Source organism: Pseudophryne corroboree, chromosome 5, assembly GCF_028390025.1.
Source record: "Pseudophryne corroboree isolate aPseCor3 chromosome 5, aPseCor3.hap2, whole genome shotgun sequence".
NCBI classification, from domain to species: Eukaryota; Metazoa; Chordata; class Amphibia; order Anura; family Myobatrachidae; genus Pseudophryne; species Pseudophryne corroboree.
In genome coordinates this window covers 845,312,153-845,331,724 of record NC_086448.1, presented here as the reverse complement: position 1 = coordinate 845,331,724, position 19,572 = coordinate 845,312,153, and the positions used below count along the sequence as shown (strand labels likewise).

General features: G+C 50.6%; 1 protein-coding gene across 2 annotated transcripts in view; it reads left to right on the top strand.

Moving 5' to 3' along the window:
- The window catches only part of KCNH2 (potassium voltage-gated channel subfamily H member 2), a 750,290-nt gene extending 734,721 nt beyond the window's left edge, over nucleotides 1-15,569 (top strand). Inside the window, exons 12-15 of one of the 2 annotated variants that reach the window (XM_063924667.1) lie at nucleotides 4,668-4,928; nucleotides 7,161-7,347; nucleotides 11,350-11,500; nucleotides 13,543-15,569. In XM_063924667.1, the coding sequence (XP_063780737.1) occupies nucleotides 4,668-4,928; nucleotides 7,161-7,347; nucleotides 11,350-11,500; nucleotides 13,543-13,722 (779 nt within the window). In that variant the 3' untranslated portion in view covers nucleotides 13,723-15,569. The remainder of the gene's footprint in view (nucleotides 1-4,667; nucleotides 4,929-7,160; nucleotides 7,348-11,349; nucleotides 11,501-13,542) is intronic. The other variant, XM_063924668.1, reaches the window with a different exon arrangement.
- The last annotated feature ends 4,003 nt before the right edge of the window (nucleotides 15,570-19,572 follow it).

Sequence of the window (19,572 nt, the reverse complement as noted above, 5' to 3'; positions counted from 1 at the left end):
ACGTAGTTTCACACAGGGTCTAGCGAAGCATTTCAGTCGCACTGCTGGCCGCAGAGTGATTGACAGGAAGAGGGCATTTCTGGGTGGCAACTGACCGTTTTCAGGGAGTGTGCGGAAAAACGCAGGCGTGCCAGGAAAAACGCAGGCATGGCTGGGCGAACGCAGGGCGGGTTTGTGACGTCAAAACAGGAACTGAACAGTCTGAAGTGATCGCAAGCGCTGAGTAGGTCTGGAGCTACTCTGAAACTGCACAAAAATTTATTGTAGCCGCTCTGCGATCCTTTTGTTCGCACTTCTGCTAAGCTAAGATACACTCACAGTGGGCGGCGGCATAGCTTTTGCACGGCTGCTAAAATCTGCTAGCAAGCGATCAACTCAGAATGACCACCATTGCCTCTTGTCAGCATTAGCAAGATCCGAGTGACGCAACCTCGGATCAACGTCGTGACCATCAGGCTGACAGTAGGGTCCAGGAAGTCTGCGTCTGATGATTCTGACCCTGGGCCCGTCGGTCTTCAAGACAGGAGCGACATGACCCCGCTTTGAAGAACAGTGTCGGTTGCCGGCCCCGCTATGTCCCCCAAACGCTGCAGCGCGCCAGTGCATTGCAAGACCCGTTCTGCGTCTGCGCAGACCCCTAATCATCCTGTCTGTACACATAGCACCGGGTTTGTGTAGAAATATGAATCAGACCCCGGTGCCATGTGGCTGCCGCTGATCAGTTACCCATCTCTCCTTACTGACTGGTTGCAGAATGGATCACATGTCAGGAGCGATTTACTAGGGGCCGTTGCCCTGTACGACAGTTACCCGCGGGCGATAACGCATTTGGGCAGCACGGATGGTGTAGTGGTTAGCATTACTGCCTCATGGGTTCGATTCACACCATGGCCATAACTGTGTGGAGTTTGTATATTCTCCCCGTGCTTGCGTGGGTTTCCTCTGGGTACTCCGGTTTCCTCCCACAATCCAAAAATATACTGGTAGGTTACTTGGATCCCAATAAAAATTACCCCAAGTGTGAATGTGTGTATATGTGATAGGGAATATAGGTGGTCATTCCGAGTTGTTCGCTCGTTGCCGATTTTCGCTATGCTGCAATTTGTTGCAAAATGCGCATGCGCTTAGTTATTTAACTAAAAACTTAGTAGATTTGCTGTGGATTCCGCTGCGCTTTTCAGTCGCTCTGCTGATCGGTGAATGATTGACAGGAATGGGGCGTTTCTGGGAGGTAACAGAGCATTTTCCGGGAGTGTGCTAAAAAACGCAGGCGTGCCAGGTAAAAACGCGGGAGTGGCTGGAAAAACGGGGGAGTGGCTGGCCGAACGCAGGGCGTGTTTGTGACGTCAAACCAGGAACTAAACGGACTGAGCTGATCGCAATCTAGGAGTAAGTCTGGAGCTACTCAGAAACTGCAGGGAAATATTTAATAGCAGAATTGCGAATCTTTCGTTCTCTATTCTGATAAGCTAAGATACACTCCCAGAGGGCGGCGGCCTAGCGTGTGCAATGCTGCTAAAAGCAGCTAGCGAGCGAACAACTCGGAATGAGGGCCATAGAGTGTAAGCTCCACTGGGGCAGGGACTGATGTGACTGGCCAAATATTCTCTGTACAGCACTGTGGAATATGTGTGCGCTATATACATAACTGGTAATAATAATAAAAATAAATGTAAAGCCTATTTTACAAGTGCCACAGGGTTGGGATTACAGAGAAAACAAATCATGTTATTAATCCTTCCAGGTTACTAGTTACATATATACTGTAGACAGAGGCGGATTGGCCATAAGGTTTACAGCAGGGGTGGGCAATTATTTCAGCTGGGGGGCCGCTTAACACTTCCAGTGAATAGTCGAGGGCCACACACAAAATATCTTGTAAATCGGGTCTGAACTGCACAGCAATGTGTAGGCGCGTCGGTCCGCAGCGACGGGATGGTACGAACAAAGCGATCGCAAGGTGACTGAGAGGAAGAGGACGTTTGTGGGTGGCAATTGACCGTTTTAGAGGAGTGTCCGGAAAAACGCATGCGGGACCAGGCGTTTGAAGGGAAGGTTTCTGACGTCCGCTCCGGTCTCGATCATCGCACTGGAAGAGTAAGTCCTGGGCTGTACAGAGACTGCACAAACTTTTGTCTGTGCAGCTCTCTGCAGATGCGATCTCACCCCTGCACAGCGATTACCCCCACCCCTGTAGGCGGCGACTACCTGATCGCAGCAGTGCAAAAATCACCTGCTAGCGATCAGGTCTGAATTAGGCCCATAGTTATGTATATGGGCCCTCATTCCGAGTTGATCGGTCGCAAGGCGAATTTAGCAGAGTTACACACGCTAAGCCTACGCCTACTGGGAGTGTATCTTAGCTTCTTAAAATTGCGACCGATGTATTCGCAATATTGCGATTACAAACTACTTTGCAGTTTCTGAGTAACTTCAACCTTACTCTGCCTGTGCGATCAGTTCAGTGCTTGTCGTTCCTGGTTTGACGTCACAAACACACCCAGCGTTCGCCCAGCCACTCCTCCGTTTCTCCAGCCACTACTGCGTTTTTTCCGGAAACGGTAGCGTTTTCATCCACACGCCCATAAAACGCCGTGTTTCCGCCCAGTAACACCCATTTCCTGTCAATCACATTACGATCGCCGGAGCGATGAAAAAGCCGTGAGTAAAAATACTATCTTCATTGTTAAATTACTTGGCGCAGTCGCAGTGCGAATATTGCGCATGCGTACTAAGCGGATTTTCATTGCGATGCGATGAAAAATACCGACGATCAACTCGGAATGAGGGCCATAATAATAAAAACATAGTGTGTGTATATATATATATATATATATATATATATATAAAACACTATAAAAACATACACCACAAAAATATACACTAAGGCCATCATTCCAAGTTGTTCGCTCGCTAGCTGCTTTTAGCAGCATTGCACATGCTAAGCCGCCGCCTACTGGGAGTGAATCTCAGCTTAGCAGAATTGCGAACGAAAGAGTCGCAAAATTGTGAATAGAAATTTCTTAGCAGTTTCTGAGTAGCTCGATACTTACTCCTACACTGCGATCAGTTCAGTCAGTTTCGTTCCTGGTTTGACGTCACAAACACACCCAGTGTTCGCCCAGACACTCCTCCGTTTCTCCAGCCACTCCCGCGTTTTTCCCAGAAACTGCGTTTTTTCACACACTCCCATAAAACGGCCAGTTTCCGACCAGAAACACCCACTTCCTGTCAATCACACTCCGATCACCAGAACGAAGAAAAAACCTTGTAATGCCGTGAGTAAAATACCAAACTTCTTAGCAAATTTACTTGGCGCAGCCGCAGTGCGAACATTGCGCATGCGCAGTTAGCGGAAAATCGCACCGATGTGAAGGAAAATAACGAGCGAACAACTCGGAATGAAGGCCTAAATACGTAGTTTTTTACGGGCAAAATACAAAATGACTAAAAAAAAAGTAATCCAGTAACAAAAAAAACAAAAAAAAACAGTGCTGAAAACAAACAACATTCTGTGTAATGCTGGTATTCACAGCTCCTGTCTCTCCCTGGGCACAGTTACTAGCTCCCCCCCCAATCCTCCGCTGGACCCATATAGCAGTCTCTACCCCCCTCTGCTGGACCTATATAGCAGTCTCTATCCTCCCCTAAACCCATATAGCAGTCCCTCCCCTCCTAACCAACCCTCCCCTCCCCTGAATCTATATAGCAGCTTTTAAAGTGAAGCATAGATCCCTTTACCTTTTTTCACAGTGGCAGATCCGGGGCCCGCTGCCTGATCCCCGCTGCCCGCTGTGCCGCACGGAGTCGCTGCTGCCCGCTCCTGCCGTGGCCCCGCCCCCCCGTGCCGCCCAGCGCCTGACCTCACAGTGGAAATCCCGGTCAGCAGACCCAGTGACGAGACCGGGATTTCCTCTGCAGCGCCGCTTCTGGGAGCTAGGTAGCGCAATGACGAGCGGCTCAGCCAGTCGGGCCGCTTGTCATTGCACACTTGTGTGGGACAGCGGGGCCGGACAGGATCGGTTCACGGACCGCACGTTGCCCTCCCCTAGTTTACAGGGAAGATTCCCAGTGGGCTGACGCACCCGTGGGGCCTGTTTTGTTTGAGGACATGTGGTCCTATTTATAGACATAATAAATAATTTGCATATATGAAAATGACACTGCCACTTAGCCTGTGATTGCAGATGATCTAGTGTATGCTCTGTCTGCCTGCTTGGCTGACATATAAGATTGAGTGAATAGTGATTGGGATACGGTTGGTGTAATAAGCAAGAAAATATATATTTCTAAAGAATGATATAGTTTCCTAAATTCTGAAGGTGTATCATATAATGTGCTCATAATATGTAATTTTATTTCTTTTTACCTTCCCCCTTGATGCTGGACATCCCCACTATCTGGAAGGTCTTGGGGGAAGGGTGCTGCTGCCATGGCCCATGGCTAGACCTTACACCTCTGGTGCTGCCCATGTGGGGCCACTAGTACAACTTTTTCCAGGGCCGCTTTTTGTTCCCAATCCGCCCCTGCCTGTAGATGAAATCCTTTATTTAAACATTCATGTTATATGTCAAAATGCAAAACTCAGATCTGGGCGAGTCGGCACATGGCTTCGCCTGGGTGCTGATCCAAAGGGACGTGTCTCACTCTCCTCATTTATATTACAGACGCTGAGAATGCCGGCGAGGTACCGAAGGGTCAGAGGTCAGGCCGGCTGATCCGGAACAGTCTGCTGGAGGAGAAGGGATGGGGGGAGCACAGCAGCGTCCCCAACAGTTCCTCGTCCAGTGATGATGAGCAGCCGGTGCCGGTGTCAAACACCATTGAGCTGTCTCCAACACGGGCTACGTGCAGCAACGTCACTGCGGCAAATGGGGGAGAGGTGGAGGGCGACCAGAGCGCGGGGGATGTGTGCAACCACCTGTCAGGTAAGCGGGAGAATAACTGTAACCCCACCCTCTCCGGCTGCGCTCAGTGTCCCTGCGCTGCTTAGTGTCGCATCATCTGAGAACGGAACCGCCCCCCTGACCTTCCCTGAGCTCGCACACACTTCATGTCCCCTATCCCCGGACTGCCGGCCTTTATGTTCCCCTATCCCCGGACTGCCGGCCTTTATGTTCCCCTATCCCCGGACTGCCGGCCTTTATGTTCCACTATCCCCGGACTGCCAGCCTTTGTGTTCCCCTATCCCCGAACTGCCGGCCTTTGTGTTCCACTATCCCCGGACTGCCGGCCTTTGTGTTCCTCTATCCCCGGACTGCCAGCCTTTGTGTTCCCCTATCCCCGGACTGCCGGCCTTTGTGTTCCCCTATCCCCGAACTGCCGGCCTTTGTGTTCCCCTATCCCCGGACTGCCGGCCTTTGTGTTCCCCTATCTCCGGACTGCCGGCCTTTATGTCCCTCTATCCCCGGACTGCCGGCCTTTATGTTCCCCTATCCCCGGACTGCCGGCCTTTATGTTCCCCTATCCCCGGACTGCCGGCCTTTATGTTCCCCTATCCCCGGACTGCCGGCCTTTATGTCCCTCTATCCCCGGACTGCCGGCCTTTATGTTCCTCTATCCCCGGACTGCCGGCCTTTATGTTCCACTATCCCCGGACTGCCGGCCTTTATGTTCCCCTATCCCCGGACTGCCGGCCTTTATGTTCCCCTATCCCCGGACTGCCGGCCTTTATGTTCCACTATCCCCGGACTGCCGGCCTTTATGTTCCACTATCCCCGGACTGCCGGCCTTAATGTTCCACTATCCCCGGACTGCCGGCCTTTGTGTTCCTCTATCCCCGGACTGCCGGCCTTTATGTTCCTCTATCCCCGGACTGCCGGCCTTAATGTTCCACTATCCCCGGACTGCCGGCCTTTGTGTTCCTCTATCCCCGGACTGCCGGCCTTTATGTCCCTCTATCCCCGGACTGCCGGCCTTTATGTCCCTCTATCCCCGGACTGCCGGCCTTTATGTTCCACTATCCCCGGACTGCCGGCCTTTATGTTCCTCTATCCCCGGACTGCCGGCCTTTATGTTCCACTATCCCCGGACTGCCGGCCTTTATGTCCCTCTATCCCCGGACTGCCGGCCTTTGTGTTCCTCTATCCCCGGACTGCCGGCCTTTGTGTTCCTCTATCCCCGGACTGCCGGCCTTTATGTTCCACTATCCCCGGACTGCCGGCCTTTATGTTCCCCTATCCCCTGACTGCCGGCCTTTGTGTTCCTCTATCCCCGGACTGCCGGCCTTTGTGTTCCACTATCCCCGGACTGCCGGCCTTTGTGTTCCACTATCCCCGAACTGCCGGCCTTTGTGTTCCCCTATCCCCGGACTGCCGGCCTTTGTGTTCCACTATCCCCGGACTGCCGGCCTTTGTGTTCCTCTATCCCCGGACTGCCAGCCTTTGTGTTCCCCTATCCCCGGACTGCCGGCCTTTGTGTTCCCCTATCCCCGAACTGCCGGCCTTTGTGTTCCCCTATCCCCGGACTGCCGGCCTTTGTGTTCCCCTATCTCCGGACTGCCGGCCTTTGTGTTCCCCTATCTCCGGACTGCCGGCCTTTGTGTTCCCCTATCCCCGAACTATCGGCCTTTGTGTTCCCCTATCTCCGGACTGCCGGCCTTTGTGTTCCCCTATCCCCGAACTGCCGGCCTTTATGTTCCCCTATCCCCGGACTGCCGACCTTTGTGTTCCCCTATCCCCGGACTGCCGGCCTATGTGTTCCCTATCCCCGGACTGCCGGCCTTTATGTTCCCCTATCCCCGGACTGCCGACCTTTGTGTTCCCCTATCCCCGGACTGCCGGCCTATGTGTTCCCTATCCCCGGACTGCCGGCCTTTATGTTCCCCTATCCCCGGACTGCCGGCCTTTGTGTTCCCCTATCTCCGGACTGCCGGCCTTTATGTTCCCCTATCCCCGGACTGCCGGCCTTTATGTTCCCCTATCCCCGGACTGCCGGCCTTTATGTTCCACTATCCCCGGACTGCCGGCCTTTGTGTTCCCCTATCCCCGGACTATCGGCCTTTATGTTCCCCTATCCCCGGACTGCCGGCCTTTATGTTCCCCTATCCCCGGACTGCCGGCCTTTATGTTCCCCTATCCCCGGACTGCCGGTCTTTGTGTTCCCCTATCCCCGGACTGCCGGCCTTACTGTACACTGCTATTTATTTGACCTTTTCCTAGGTGCTTTTTCTGGGGTATCTAACATCTTTAGCTTTTGGGGAGACAGAAATGGACGTCAGTACCAGGAGCTGCCGCGATGCACCATCCCTACCCACACCACGCTCACTGCTCCGGCGCCTTCCATTAGTCGGCGGCAAAAATGTGAATTGGGGAACAGGCTGGATCAACTGCAGAAGCAACTCAACAGGTTCCTGAGTATCTGTAATATTGTGTTATTCCCACTCCCGATACACCATTCTCCGGACCCTGCCTGACCCCTCCTGACCCCCAATATATATCTCCCCCCCCCCCTTCCCCACATATCTATACTCCCCTCGCACTCCCCCATACATCATTCTCCGGACCCTCCCTATACCACCAATCCCTATTCACTCCTCATACTCCCCTCCTCACCCCTCTTATATATCTCCCCTATATAGCTATACTCCCCTCCTGATCCCCAATATGTATCTCCCCTAAATATCTATGCTCCCCTCCTGACCCCCAATATATATCTCCCCTACATATCTATACTCCCCTCCCACTCCCCAATATATATCTTCCCTAAATATCTATATTCCCCTCCTGACCCCCAATATATATCTCCCCTACATATCTATACTCCCCTCCCACTCCCCAATATATATCTCCCCTACATATCTATATTCCCCTCCTGACCCCCAATATATATCTCCCCTATATATATATACTCCCCTCCTGACCCCCAATATATATCTCCCCTAAATATCTATGCTCCCCTCCTGACCCCCAATATATATCTCCCCTACATATCTATACTCCCCTCCCACTCCCCAATATATATCTTCCCTAAATATCTATATTCCCCTCCTGACCCCCAATATATATCTCCCCTACATATCTATACTCCCCTCCCACTCCCCAATATATATCTCCCCAACATATCTATACTCCCCTCCTCACCCCCAATATATATATATATATATATATATATCCCCTATATATCAATACTCCCCTCCTCACCCCCAATATATTTCTCCCCTATATATCTATACTCCCCTCCTGACCCCCAATATATATCTCCCCTACATATCTATACTCCCCTCCTAACCACCAATATATATGTCCCCTATATATCTATACTCCCCTCCTCACCCCCAATATATATCACCCCTACATATCTATTCTCCCCTCCTGACCCTCAATATATATCTCCCCTCCTCACCCCCAATATATATCTCCCTTACATATCTATACTCTCCTCCTCACCCCCAAAATATATCTCCCCTACATATCTATACTCCCCTCCTCACCCCTAATATATATCTCCACTATATATATATATATATATATATATATATATATATATACACCCCCCTCCTCACCCCCAATATATATCTCCCCTGCATGTCTATACTCCCCTCCTGACCCCCAATATATATCTCCCCTACATATCAATACTCCCATCCTGACCCCCAATATATATCTCCCTTACATATCTATACCCTTCTCCTGACCCCCAATATATATCTCCCCTACATATCTATACTCTCCTCCTCACCCCCAATATATATCTCCCCTACATATCTATACCCCCTCCTGACCCCCAATATATATCTCCCAGAAAATATCTATACTCCCCTCTTCACCCCCAATATATATCTTCCCTACATATCTATACTCTCCTCCTCACCCCAATATATATCTCCCCTACATATCTATACTCCCCTCCTCACCCCAAAATATATCTCCCCTACATATCTATACTCCCCTCCTCAACCCCAATATATATCTCCCCTACATATCTATACACCCCTCCTCACCCCCAATATATAGCTTCCCTACATATCTATACTCCCCTCCTGACCCCCAATATATATCTCCCCTCCCCCATATCTATACTCCCCTCCTGACCCCCAATATATATCTCCCCTACATATCTATACTCCCCTCCTGACCCCCAATATATATCTCCCCTCCCCCATATCTATACTCCCCTCCTGACCCCCCAATATAAATCTCCACTACATATCTATACTCCCCTCCCACTCCCCAATATATATCTCCCCTACATATCTATACTCCCCTCCTCACCCCCAATATATAGCTTCCCTACATATCTATACTCCCCTCCTGACCCCCAATATATATCTCCCCTCCCCCATATCTATACTCCCCTCCTGACCCCCAATATATATCTCCCCTACATATCTATACTCCCCTCCTGACCCCCAATATATATCTCCCCTCCCCCATATCTATACTCCCCTCCTGACCCCCCAATATAAATCTCCACTACATATCTATACTCCCCTCCCACTCCCCAATATATATCTCCCCTACATATCTATACTCCCCTCCTCACCCCCAATATATATTTTCCCTATATATCTATACTCCCCTCCTCACCCCCAATATATATCTCCCCTACATATCTATACTCCCCTCTTTACCCCCAATATATATCTCCTCTACATATCTATACTCCCCTCCTGACCCCCAATATATATCTACTCTACATATCTATACTCCCCTCCTGACCCCCAATGTATATCTCCCCTACATATCTATACTCCCCTCCTCACCCCTAATATATATCTCCACTATATATCTATACTCCCCTCCACACCCCCAATATATATCTCCCCTACATATCTATACTCCCCTCCTGACCCCCAATATATATCTCCCCTACATATCTACACCCTTCTCCTGACCAACAATGTATATCTCCTCTATATATCTATACTCCCCTCCTGACCCCCAATATATATCTCCCCTACATATCTATACCCTTCTCCTGACCACCAATATATATCTCCCCTACATATCTATACTCCCCTCTTCACCCCCAATATATATCTCCCCTACATATCTATACTCCCCTCCTCACCCCAATATATATCTCCCCTACATATCTATACTCCCCTCCTCACCCCAATATATATCTTCCCTACATATCTATACTCCCGTCCCACTCCCCAATATATATCTCCCCTACATATCTATACTCCCCTCCTCACCCCAATATATATCTCCCCTACATATCTATACTCCCCTCCCACTCCCCAATATATATCTCCCCTACATATCTATACTCCCCTCCTCACCCCAATATATATCTCTCCTATATATCTATACTCCCCTCCTCACCCCAATATATATCTCCCCTACATATCCATACTCCCCAATATATATATATATCCCCTACATATCTATACTCCCCTCCTCACCCCAATATATATCTCCCCTACATATCTATACTCCCCTCCTCACCCCAATATATATCTCCCCTACATATCTATACTCCCCTCCTCACCCCAATATATATCTCCCCTACATATCTATACTCCCCTCTCACTCCCCAATATATATCTCCCCTACATATCTATACTCCCCTCCTCACCCCAATATATATCTCCCCTACATATCTATACTCCCCTCCTCACCCCAATATATATCTCCCCTACATATCTATACTCCCCTCCCACTCCCCAATATATATCTCCCCTACATATCTATACTCCCCTCCTCACCCCAATATATATCTCCCCTACATATCTATACTCCCCTCCTCACCCCAATATATATCTCCCCTACATATCTATACTCCCCTCCTCACCCCAATATATATCTCCCCTACATATCTATACTCCCCTCCTCACCCCAATATATATCTCCCCTACATATCTATACTCCCCTCCCACTCCCCAATATATATCTCCCCTACATATCTATACTCCCCTCCCACTCCCCAATATATATCTCCCCTACATATCTATACTCCCCTCCTCACCCCAATATATATCTCCCCTACATATCTATACTCCCCTCCTCACCCCAATATATATCTCCCCTACATATCTATACTCCCCTCCCACTCCCCAATATATATCTCCCCTACATATCTATACTCCCCTCCCACTCCCCAATATATATCTCCCCTACATATCTATACTCCCCTCCTCACCCCAATATATATCTCCCCTACATATCTATACTCCCCTCCTCACCCCAATATATATCTCTCCTACATATCTATACTCCCCTCCTCACCCCAATATATATCTCCCCTACATATCTATACCCTTATCCTGACCACCAATATATATCTCCCCTACATATATATACTCCCCTCCTCACCCCCAATATATATCTCCCCTCCCCCATATCTATACTCCCCTCCTCACCCCCATTGTATAACTGCCCCGTATTCTCCCCATCTCCTCAGGTTGGAGAGCCGCATGGTGACAGATATCAGCACTATTATGCAGTTACTACAGAAGCAGGTGGTCCTGGTGCCCCCCGCGTACAGCACAGTCTCCACCCCCCCTCAGAGTTTCCCCCCATGTGGACAGCAGACACCTGCATCCTCTTCTCAGGTAAATTGCGTCGCATGATCAATTCCTGTGATCGTAACATCGTGCCGCAGCATTTATTTATATAGTGCCACTGATTCATACCGCCCTGTAACATCCTGCCCCACTACATCTTACCGTGTAATTCTCTAACACACAAGTGCAGAGCATCGCGCTGTCCCCCCCACCCCTGGCAGATACTTAGATATCTGCAGTACATTGCTCTGTCCCATCTAACCCTGACAGATACATACTATAGTTATATATTCTGCAGATTATTACATTACTGACCTCTCTAGTGACCTGCAGAACATTGCTCTGTCCCATCTACCCCTGACAGATACATACTATAGTTATATATTCTGCAGATTATTACACTACTGACCTCTCTAGTGACCTGCAGAACATTGCTCTGTCCCATCTACCCCCTGACAGATACATAGTGATATATCCTGCAGATTATTACATTACTGACCTCTCTAGTGATCTGCAGAACATTGCTCTGTCCCACCTTCCCCCTGTCAGGTACATAGTGATATATCCTGCAGATTATTACATTACTGACCTCTCTAGTGACCTGCAGAACATCGCTCTGTCCCATCTACCCCTGACAGATACATACTATAGTTATATATTCTGCAGATTATTACACTACTGACCTCTCTAGTGACCTGCAGAACATTGCTCTGTCCTATCTACCCCCTGACAGATACATAGTGATATATCCTGCAGATTATTACATTACTGACCTCTCTAGTGATCTGCAGAACATTGCTCTGTCCCATCTACCCCCTGACAGATACATAGTGATATATCCTGCAGATTATTACATTACTGACCTCTCTAGTGATCTGCAGAACATTGCTCTGTCCCACCTTCCCCCTGTCAGGTACATAGTAATATATCCTGCAGATGATTACACTACTGTCCTCTCTAGTGATCTGCAGAACATTGCTCTGTCCCATCTACCCCCTGACAGATACATAGTGATATATCCTGCAGATTATTACATTACTGACCTCTCTAGTGATCTGCAGAACATTGCTCTGTCCCACCTTCCCCCTGTCAGGTACATAGTGATATATCCTGCAGATGATTACACTACTGACCTCTCTAGTGATCTGCAGAACATTGGGGGTAATTCCAAGTTGATCGCAGCAAGAAATTTTTTAGCAGTTGGGCAAAACCATGTGCACTGCAGGGGGGGCAGATGTAACATGTGCAGAGAGAGTTAGATTTGGGTGTGGTGTGTTCAATCTGCAATCTAATTTGCAGTGTAAAAATAAAGCAGCCAGTATTTACCCTGCACAGAAACAAAATAACCCACCCAAATCTAACTCTCTCTGCACATGTTATATCTGCCTCCCCTGCAGTGCACATGGTTTTGCCCAACTGCTAAAACATTTCTTGCTGCGATCAACTTGGAAATACCCCCCTTGCTCTTTCCCATCTATCCCCTGTCAGGTACATAGTGATATATCCTGCAGATTATTACACTACTGACCTCTCTAGTGATCTGCAGAACATTGCTCTGTCCCGTCTATCCCCTGACAGGTACATAGTGATATTTTCTGCAGATTATTACATTACTGACCTCTCTAGTGATCTGCAGAACATTACTCTGTCCCATCTATCTCCTGACAGGTACATAGTGATATATCCTGCAGATTATTACATTACTGACCTCTCTAGTGATCTGCAGAACATTGCTTTGTCCCATCTACCTCCTGACAGATACATAGTGATATATCCTGCAGATTATTACATTACTGACCTCTATAGTGATCTGCAGAACATTGCTCTGTCCCATCTACCCCCTGACAGGTACATAGTGATATATCCTGCAGATTATTACATTACTGACCTCTCTACTGAACTGCAGACCATTGCTCTGTCCCATCTACCCCCTGACAGATTCATAGTGATATATTCTGCAGATTATTACATTACTGACCTCTCTAGTGATCTGCAGAACATTGCTCTGTCCCATCTACCCCCTGACAGATACATAGTGATATACCCTGCAGATTATTACATGGTGGGTATTTGATATCGGCTCTTTGCAGGTGTATGAATACCGGGACGTGGAGGGTGTGACGTACAAGTTATGTGAAATGCCGCTGGCGCCACATACGCTTAACGCTGAGTCCATGTACAGCCCCCGTCGCCTCTCCCTTCCTGGGAACCTGGAGGACCCCCTGGATCTGAGGACCCCACAGAGACATTCGTCTGACCCAGGCAGTTAGGGGAAGGGGTTCAGAGACTACTGTCAGACTCTTGGAACAAGCCACGTCCAGAAAGGCCATTCAGTGTGATGTCACGCCGGGAACCTTCCGTGGCACAGACACCCGTCACAGACATCTAGAAGTGGGCAGAGGCTGCAGACGACGACAGACATTAGCAGAATGCTACCATATGGAGAGAGGATGAAAGCGACTGTGGAAACTCTGCAATGTACTCGGATAATACCATTTCTGTGACATCAGCATCGTGAGTGCCGGCTGCGGGAGGCCTAAGTGGCATGCATGACCCCGGCCAAGCCTCACGCAACCCGTGATTCCTCTCCCACCTGCTGGAGGCTCTCCGAGAACTTGTAGCATAATCAGAGAAGAGGGACTCGTCGCTCACAGCTGACGTTATCCTCCATGAAGAAGACGGTGACCGAGCTGATCCATGCCCGACATCCATCTTCATTTCAGTATCCGCTGCACAAGGAATGCGAGCGCTGTGTTATACGGTCATTATTCCAGGGGGATGTGTCAGCCCTATTGCACACCTGGGGTTCCGGCACGAGCCCCCCTTTACTGCAGGAGACTGGACCCAATGATTGTCTTCCACAGATCACCTATGTAATCCAGAGACGGTACAGGTCTCATAGCCATGTCCCTTATCATCATCTCCAGCTCTGTATGATTACTGTTCATGTCCTCGCTGAGTGGGCGCGTTGCTGTCTCGTCGCGTGCGCAGAACACCGGTAGGAGACTCTTACTGCAGTAGTGAATTACCATTTATATGTTGTGCTCAATCGTCAAAGCTGCAATCCCAGAATAGTATAAGATGACTGATTTATTGTAAGAACACACGTGTATTTCTCTCTCCTTCGCCTCTTTTCTTAACACTATTATGTATTTACATCTTGTGTCATGTGCCTGCCATGGCGACCACAGTCGCATGACATGGTGCAGTGAGGCTTTGGAATGTCAGCACGATCCCTACTTCCTTCCTCTCTTATCATATGTGTAACGGGGGGCTCTGACTACAGATTGCAATGTGCCGCCATATATATCTCCCGGGCATCTTAAGGGACATCCTATTAAATTCAGATTTATGTTAAACTAATACAAAAATGTATATATACCGATGTAGGATTGTAGCTTTCTGTAAATGGCTTCCCCTGGCTCTTCTGCCGTTCAGCCGCACTGTACTAGGCCGAATTCCACCGTCATATTCATCCTCTGCCTTCTAGAAAAGCACAAATTTCCTGCGGAGCTTCTCAGATGTGACAATAAAACCTGGCTTCACCTTTCCCTGAGTAACGCTAATGAGGTTACTCTGTCATAGGCCCTTCCAGGTGACCTATCCCAAAATGTAGGGATCCTCCTCCCTACTCACAGACCTGTCCCCCCACCTGTAGGGATCCTCCTCCTTACTCACACACCTGTCCTCCCACCTGTAGGGATCCTCCCTACTCACACACCTGTCCCACCTGTAGGGATCTTCCTCCCTACTCACACACCTGTCTCACATGTAGGGATCCTCCTCCTTACTCACACACCTGTCCCACCTGTAGGGATCCTCCTTACTCACACACCTGTCCCACCTGTAGGGATCTTCCTCCCTACTCACACACCTGTCTCACCTGTAGGGATCTTCCTCCCTACTCACACACCTGTCCCACCTGTAGGGATCCTCCTCCTTACTCATAGACCTGTCCCACCTGTAGGGATCCTCCTCCTTACTCACACACCTGTCCCACCTGTAGGGATCTTCCTCCCTACTCACACACCTGTCTCACCTGTAGGGATCCTCCTCCTTACTCACACACCTGTCCCACCTGTAGGGATCCTCCTCCTTACTCACACACCTGTCCCACTTGTAGGGATCCTCCCTACTCACACACCTGTCCCACCTGTAGGGATCCTCCTTACTCACACACCTGTCCCACCTGTAGGGATCCTCCCTACTCACACACCTGTCCCACCTGTAGGGATCCTCCTCCCTACTCACAGACCTGTCCCACCTGTAGGGATCCTCCTTACTCACACACCTGTCCCACCTGTAGGGATCCTCCCTACTCACACACCTGTCCCACCTGTAGGGATCCACCTCCTTACTCACACACCTGTCCCACCTGTAGGGATCTTCCTCCCTACTCACACACCTGTCCCACCTGTAGGGATCCTCCTCCCTACTCACCTACCTGTCCCACCTGTAGGGATCCGCCCTACTCACACACCTGTCCCACCTGTAGGGATCCTCCTTACTCACACACCTGTCCCACCTGTAGGGATCCTCCTTACTCACACACCTGTCCCACCTGTAGGGACCCTCCTCCTTACTCACACACCTATCCCACCTGTAGGGATCCTCCTTACTCACACACCTGTCCCACCTGTAGGGATCCTCCTTACTCACACACCTGTCCCACCTGTAGGGATCCTCCTCCTTACTCATAGTCCTGTCCCACCTGCAGGGATCCTACCTACTCATAGACCTGTCCCACCTGTAGGGATCCTCCTCCTTACTCAAAGACCTGTCTCACCTGTAGGGATCCTCCTCCTTACTCATAGACCTGTCCCACCTGCAGGGATCCTACCTACTCACAGACCTGTCCCACCTGTAGGGATCCTCCCTACTCACACACCTGTCCCACCTGTAGGGATCCTCCTCCTTACTCACAGACCTGTCTCACCTGTAGGGATCCTCCTCCTTACTCACACACCTATCCCACCTGTAGGGATCTTCCTTACTCACACACCAGTCCCACCTGTAGGGATCCTCCCTACTCACACACCTGTCCCACCTGTAGGGATCCTCCTTACTCACACACCTGTCCCACCTGTAGAGATCCACCTCCTTACTCACAGACTTGTCCCACCTGTAGGAATCCTCCTCCTACTCATAGACCTGTCCCACCTGTAGGGATCCTCCTCCCTACTCACACACCTGTCCCACCTGTAGGGATCCTCCCTACTCACACAACTGCCCCACCTGTAGGGATCCTCCCTACTCACACACCTGTCCCACCTGTAGGGATCCTCCCTACTCACACACCTGTCCCACCTGTAGGGATCTTCCTCCTTACTCATAGACCTGTCCCACCTGTAGGGATCTTCCTCCTTACTCACACACCTGTCTCACCTGTAGGGATCCTCCTCCTTACTCACAGACCTGTCCCACCTGTAGGGATCCTCCCTACTCACACACCTGTCCCACCTGTAGGGATCCTCCCTACTCACACACCTGTCCCACCTGTAGGGATCCTCCTCCTTACTCACACACCTGTCTCACCTGCAGGGATCCTCCTTACTCACACACCTGTCCCACCTGTAGGGATCCTCCTCCTTACTCACACACCTGTCCCACCTGTAGGGATCCTCCTTACTCACACACCTGTCCCACCTGTAGGGATCCTCCCTACTCACACACCTGTCCCACCTGTAGGGATCCTCCTCCTTACTCACACACCTGTCTCACCTGCAGGGATCCTCCTTACTCACACACCTGTCCCACCTGTAGGGATCCTCCTCCCTACACACACACCTGTCCCACCTGTAGGGATCCTCCTTACTCACACACCAGTCCCACCTGTAGGGATCCTCCCTACTCACACACCTGTCCCACCTGTAGGGATCCTCCTTACTCACACACCTGTCCCACCTGTAGGGATCCTCCCTAATCACACACCTGTCCCACCTGTAGGGATCCTCCCTACTCACACACCTGTCCCACCTGTAGGGATCCTCCTTACTCACACACCTGTCCCACCTGTAGGGATCCTCCCTACTCACACACCTGTCCCACCTGTAGGGATCCTCCTTACTCACACACCTGTCCCACCTGTAGGGATCCTCCCTACTCACACACCTGTCCCACCTGTAGGGATCCTCCCTACTCACAGACCTGTCCCACCTGTAGGGATCCTCCCTACTCACACACCTGTCCCACCTGTAGGGATCCTCCTTACTCACACACCTGTCCCACCTGTAGGGACCCTCCTCCTTACTCACACACCTGTCCCACCTGTAGGGATCCTCCTCCTTACTCACACACCTGTCCCACCTGTAGGGATCCTCCTCCTTACTCATAGACCTGTCCCACCTGTAGGGATCCTCCTCCTTACTCACACACCTGTCCCACCTGTAGGGATCCTCCTTACTCACACACCTGTCCCACCTGTAGGGATCCTCCTCCTTACTCATAGACCTGTCCCACCTGCAGGGATCCTACCTACTCATAGACCTGTCCCACCTGTAGGGATCCTTCTCCTTACTCACAGACCTGTCTCACCTGTAGGGATCCTCCTCCTTACTCATAGACCTGTCCCACCTGCAGGGATCCTACCTACTCACAGACCTGTCCCACCTGTAGGGATCCTCCCTACTCACACACCTGTCCCACCTGTAGGGATCCTCCTCCTTACTCACAGACCTGTCTCACCTGTAGGGATCCTCCTCCTTACTCACACACCTGTCCCACCTGTAGGGATCCTCCTTACTCACACACCAGTCCCACCTGTAGAGATCCACCTCCTTACTCACAGACCTGTCCCACCTGTAGGAATCCTCCTCCTACTCATAGACCTGTCCCACCTGTAGGGATCCTCCTCCCTACTCACACACCTGTCCCACCTGTAGGGATCCTCCCTACTCACACAACTGCCCCACCTGTAGGGATCCTCCCTACTCACACACCTGTCCCACCTGTAGGGATCCTCCCTACTCACACACCTGTCCCTCCTGTAGGGATCTTCCTCCTTACTCATAGACCTGTCCCACCTGTAGGGATCTTCCTCCTTACTCAAACACCTGTCTCACCTGTAGGGATCCTCCTCCTTACTCACAGACCTGTCCCACCTGTAGGGATCCTCCCTACTCACACACCTGTCCCACCTGTAGGGATCCTCCCTACTCACACACCTGTCCCACCTGTAGGGATCCTCCTCCTTACTCACACACCTGTCTCACCTGCAGGGATCCTCCTTACTCACACACCTGTCCCACCTGTAGGGATCCTCCCTACTCACACACCTGTCCCACCTGTAGGGATCCTCCTCCTTACTCACAGACCTGTCCCACCTGTAGGGATCCTCCCTACTCACACACCTGTCCCACCTGTAGGGATCCTCCTCCTTACTCATAGACCTGTCCCACCTGTAGGGATCCTCCTCCTTACTCACACACCTGTCCCACCTGTAGGGATCTTCCTCCCTACTCACACACCTGTCTCACCTGTAGGGATCCTCCTCCTTACTCACACACCTGTCCCACCTGTAGGAATCCTCCTTACTCACACACCTGTCCCACCTGTAGGGATCCTCCCTACTCACACACCTGTCCCACCTGTAGGGATCCTCCTTACTCACACACCTGTCCCACCTGTAGGGATCCTCCTCCCTACTCATAGACCTGTCCCACCTGTAGGGATCCTCCTCCCTACTCATAGACCTGTCCCACCTGTAGGGATCCTCCTTACTCACACACCTGTCCCACCTGTAGGGATCCTCCCTACTCACACACCTGTCCCACCTGTAGGGATCCTCCTTACTCACACACCTGTCCCACCTGTAGGGATCCTCCCTACTCACACACCTGTCCCACCTGTAGGGATCCTCCTCCCTACTCACAGACCTGTCCCACCTGTAGGGATCCTCCCTACTCACACACCTGTCCCACCTGTAGGGATCCTCGTTACTCACACACCTGTCCCACCTGTAGGGACCCTCCTCCTTACTCACACACCTGTCCCACCTGTAGGGATCCTCCTCCTTACTCATAGACCTGTCCCACCTGTAGGGATCCTCCTCCTTACTCACACACCTGTCCCACCTGTAGGGATCCTCCTTACTCACACACCTGTCCCACCTGTAGGGATCC